Source organism: Rhinoderma darwinii (assembly GCF_050947455.1).
Source record: "Rhinoderma darwinii isolate aRhiDar2 chromosome 5 unlocalized genomic scaffold, aRhiDar2.hap1 SUPER_5_unloc_52, whole genome shotgun sequence".
Lineage (NCBI taxonomy): Eukaryota > Metazoa > Chordata > Amphibia > Anura > Rhinodermatidae > Rhinoderma > Rhinoderma darwinii.
In genome coordinates, this window is record NW_027461812.1 from 707,357 (window position 1) to 712,506 (window position 5,150).

The 5,150-nt window shown below is 46.9% G+C and overlaps 1 protein-coding gene across 1 annotated transcript; it reads right to left on the bottom strand.

The window, feature by feature from the left end:
- Positions 1–1,735: 1,735 nt before the first annotated feature.
- LOC142696299 (uncharacterized) lies at positions 1,736–3,921 on the bottom strand. The gene has a single exon (XM_075847631.1). The coding sequence runs from the start codon at positions 3,869–3,871 to the stop codon at positions 2,681–2,683; it is 1,191 nt and encodes a 396-aa protein (XP_075703746.1). The 5' UTR covers positions 3,872–3,921; the 3' UTR covers positions 1,736–2,680.
- Between the last annotated feature and the right edge of the window lie 1,229 nt (positions 3,922–5,150).

The window sequence follows — 5,150 nt, forward strand, 5'->3', positions numbered from 1 at the left end:
CCAATGAAAATATTGCCCTAACCGCCCTGCCACATGTGAACACACCCTATAAAGTGTGGTGGTCCGTACACCATCCGTCAGTCCTGGAATGTGAAGGGAATCTGTGAAAATGAAGAGCAATGTGAGGAAATTACAGGCCAGTATGTGGAAGAGCCCGAAAAACGGCCAAAAAAAGTGTTTGGATGTCCCAGCGAGCGCTGCTGGATGAGACGGAGGCCGCAACGTGCGCCCGCAACGCCTAGACCTGGCCGTCCCTCAACACTCAGAGCAAGACGACGTGAGGGACGCAACAGAGAGGACGACGACCACCGTGAGAGAAGCTCTGCCGGGAAGAACGGGCGAAAAAACAGTGTGAACAGAAGCTAGAAACTCACCCTACAGGTTCATGACGGTAATGCAGCGAGAGGAGGTTCTACCAAGTACCAGTCACAGGGGGTTGAATACTTATGCAAGCTGCATTTATCGATTGCGAGTAAGGCTGGGTTCACACGACCATGTTACGTCCGTAATGTACGGAACGTATTTCGGCCGGAAGACCCGGACCGAACACAGTGCAGGGAGCCGGGCTCCTAGGATCATAGTTATGTACGATGCTAGGAGTCCCTGCCTCTCTGCAGGACAACTGTCCCGTACTGAAAACATGATTACAGTACGAGACAGTTGTCCTGCAGCGAGGCAGGGACTCCTAGCATCGTATATAACTATGATGCTAGGAGCCCGGCTCCCTGCAGTGTGTTCGGTCCGGATCTTCCGGCCGAAATACGTTCCGTACATTACGGACGTAACATGCTCGTGTGAACCCAGCCTAATGAATAGGGAGTTTGATAGCAGACAAGCTTGAGAAGAAGGGGATGTGAATACTTTTGCAAGGCCCTGTACAGAACTGGAAAGAAAGAAAAACACCATTTTTTAATAAAACATTATTTACATTTAATCTGTAAACCGACAATCATGAGACCGGCCGCGTCCATCAGCATTTACTGAGGAAGAGAAGGAAAACCGTCCCGAAAAACCAAGTCTAGACGTGGTGAAGGGTCCGGTCGCCAGGATGTTTGATCATATATATATATAATCATTAGGAAAGGTCATAAAAACGTGATCGGGGGTCCACAGAACGGATCCGGTGTAGCCCCTTCATTGGGGGGAATCATAAGGAATGGAAGTTGCCAAAACCGTCGAATACTTTATTTCCTTAAAGAGAACCTTTCACCTCCCCATACGTGTGCAGCATGTAATAGGGGGGAGGGGGGGGGGCTGCACAAGCTCTGGGGCACTTCACGGTTTTTTTTTTCTACCCTCCTCCGTTATTTATGTATCGGTGCCGTTATATTTGCCGCGCGATATTTAAATAACCCCCTAAACAGTCAACCGGGCGTGTACTGTCAAGGGGGCGTGTTACTACGGCTGTGACACTGTCCAGTCAGCTTTCAAGATCAATCTTCTGACGAATCGACACGGGGGCGTTTCTCTGCTACGGACAGTGTAAGCGCTACCCAGCTCTTTTAACACTGTCCGTAGCAGAGACACGCCCCCTTGCCGGTTCGGCAGAAGATTTCTCTTCAAAGCTGAAGAGTGAGAGCGTGCGCGCGCACACCCTCTCCTTGCTTTTGCTGTAAGACTGTCCATATCTGATTGGACAGTCACAGCCGTAGTAACACGCTCCCTTGTCAGTACACGCCCCGTTGACTGTTCAGGGGGTTATTTAAATATCAGGCGCCAAATATAACGGCACCGATACATAAATAACGGAGGAGGGTAGAAAAAAATGTGAAGTGCCCCAGAGCTTGTGCAGCCCGGCCCATTACATGCTGCACACGTATGGGGAGGTTCTCTTTAAAAGGGGTTCTCCGCTTTGGACACTACACGTTAGAAGGGTCCCATGAATAGAATCTGATCAAAAGTCTCCCCCAGCGATCAGCTGTGATATGTGGGGAAACACGGCAGTATGTGTTTAATTTCCCTGAAGTGCCCCCACAGGGGAAATGAAGCATTACAGTGTCCATTCATATCAATGTGTTGACTGACGCTCTATGTAACCAAGAGATGAGGATCCTGGAAGCTTCAAGGTCACAGGCGAAGCGTCTCAGTCCCCCCAGGACCTCATTACCAGCCTGTTATACAAGTCCACAACTCTACACGCTCTATCACATGATGCTGGATTTTTAAATAAAGCCTAAAAATCATCTCCACCACCTAAAAAAAAGTCCCCAGTAAATAAATCCTTGAGTTGTCCTCTTCTATCTGTACAGACCGATGACACTATGGCCGCCTTTACAGCTACCAGAGAGGTGGTCACCCGGCCTTTACAGCAAAGCTCCGGCGTCCCTGAATAACCGGGCAGAATGGTCCTCCAAGCTCAGGAGCCTGAGTGACAACGATGGGATTTGTAAGGAAGGAGATACGTGTCAAATACATGTGAAAAAAATAAAAAATAAAATAATAATTAAAAATTTACCGGGGAGGTTTCAGTTTTGGGTGGAAATGCTCAGTAAAAAAGGCAAGATTGTCAAAAAAAACCTCAACCAAAGAATTGATCTACTTAAATTTGACTTCGGGTCTCATGAAGTTCTTGGGGCTTCCATGTCACTTGAGGCTGTTCATCAGGACTTGGGTTTAGTCCTAGGAGGAGTTCCTGAGATGAATGACTGGACATTTCTGGTCCACCATAGGACGGACCTCCTCAGAGAAGCCACGTGTCCGTATGTTGGATGCAGTAACAGGACTGTAGAAGGACCTCACTGAGCTCCAGGTACGCCTGTGTCCGCCAGTTCGGAAGCAGCGAGTGCGAGTTAAAAACTTGAAGTTTTGGAGTGCCCACCTTAAGTAAATCGTATAAACACGACCATCGGGTTTGAAGGGCCACCCGGGTTCTACGATTCAGGATGATGCCCCTGATGGTTTTCTTGATCTTAAGCTCTTTCAAGGAGGGCAAATCCAGGTGACTGAACACCAGTCCACGACTCTGAGACACATCTAAAGACTCCAAGGACTTGGACTCCATAGGGTAGGAGACACCCAAGTCCTTGACAGGAACCAGAACCTGAAGGATCAAAGTCTTCAGCTTCGGAAGGGACCTGGTCAGTTGTTGCATTGTTTCTGGTTGGACGCTCTTAAATACCCAGAAATAGTTCAGTTCCAGCGTGCTTAGATTTTGGAAGTGTGTGAGAAGCGATACCGAATTTTCCGACCAATCAAATGGCAGCTTCATGCGGCTCAGTTTGGGGGATGTACGGGTGAGACGCTGAAAGAGAGTCTGGAAGCTGTTGAACTGATCCGTCTTGGCCAAACATATCTGCGCCATGCTGCCCGGAGGATAAATATCGAGAGGCTCCAGATGCGTCAACGTCCAATTCAACTCCAACTCCTGAAGGTCTCCGCAGTGGACGCCGTCCAGAAACTGAAGGAGGAAGTCGGCCCACTTGGTCCTCTGGTCTCCCAAATCAAAACTGGCACGAAGAACTAACAAGCTGGCTCCTCGGGACGTTAGATGGTAAGCATACTGGTGCACCCACTCCTTCCACCTCTCAAACTCCCTCACCGACACCAGCACCCCGTCCATGCCCGAGAGGACGGCCCCGAGCCTCATGAAGTCGGCCACTCTCCAGAGCCGCGGCATACGCATGAGATTACTCCAGTCCGCGCACACCAGGGCCGCCGTACACTTCTCTACCTCAGAGAGGAAGGAGAAGACATGAAGCTGACAGTCCACCGGCAGGAGCGGAAAAGGGAAGTGACCCGGGATCTTAGTTCTTTGGCCTCTCTGTCCTGACTTGGACAAGGAAGAGGAACCTTCCTGATTGGAGGAGCTGCTGGACTCGGAGGAACCTCCTGGAGACGGGTCTTGCCGAAACTGTTTTCTTTCTCGAGACATCTTTCAAGGAAATCACATAACGAAAGGCAAAACCCGGATGTGGTAGAGTCGCTCCTGTATGTGGAGACGGCAAGAAAATTATATCTCAGGATCATGTACTTATATATATACACACACACCCCCTGACTACACTCAGCTCCTCCATATATATATATATATATATACCCCTGACTACTCAGCTCCTCCATATATATATATATATATACACACACACCCCCTGACTACACTCAGCTCCTCCATATATATATACACACCCCTGACTACTCAGCTCCTCCATATATATATATATACCCCTGACTACTCAGCTCCTCCATATATATATATACACACACACCCCCTGACTACACTCAGCTCCTCCATATATATATATACACACCCCCTGACTACACTCAGCTCCTCCATATATATATATATATATATATACCCCTGACTACTCAGCTCCTCCATATATATATATATATACACACACACCCCCTGACTACACTCAGCTCCTCCATATATATATATACACACACACCCCCTGACTACTCAGCTCCTCCATATATATATATACACACACACCCCCTGACTACACTCAGCTCCTCCATATATATATATACACACCCCCTGACTACACTCAGCTCCTCCATATATATATATATATATATATATATATATATATACCCCTGACTACTCAGCTCCTCCATATATATATATATATACACACACCCCCTGACTACACTCAGCTCCTCCATATATATATATATATATATATATATACCCCTGACTACTCAGCTCCTCCATATATATATATATACACACACACCCCCTGACTACACTCAGCTCCTCCATATATATATATACACCCCTGACTACTCAGCACCCATATATATATATATATATATACCCCCTGACTACACTCAGCTCCTCCATATATATATATACCCCCTGACTACACTCAGCTCCTCCATATATATATATATATATATATACCCCTGACTACTCAGCTCCTCCATATATATATATATATACACACACCCCCTGACTACACTCAGCTCCTCCATATATATATATATATATACCCCCTGACTACACTCAGCTCCTCCATATATATATATATACACACACACCCCCTGACTACACTCAGCTCCTCCATATATATATATATATATATATACCCCTGACTACTCAGCTCCTCCATATATATATATATACACACCCCCTGACTACACTCAGCTCCTCCATATATATATATACACACCCCCTGACTACACTCAGCTCCTCCATATATATATATACA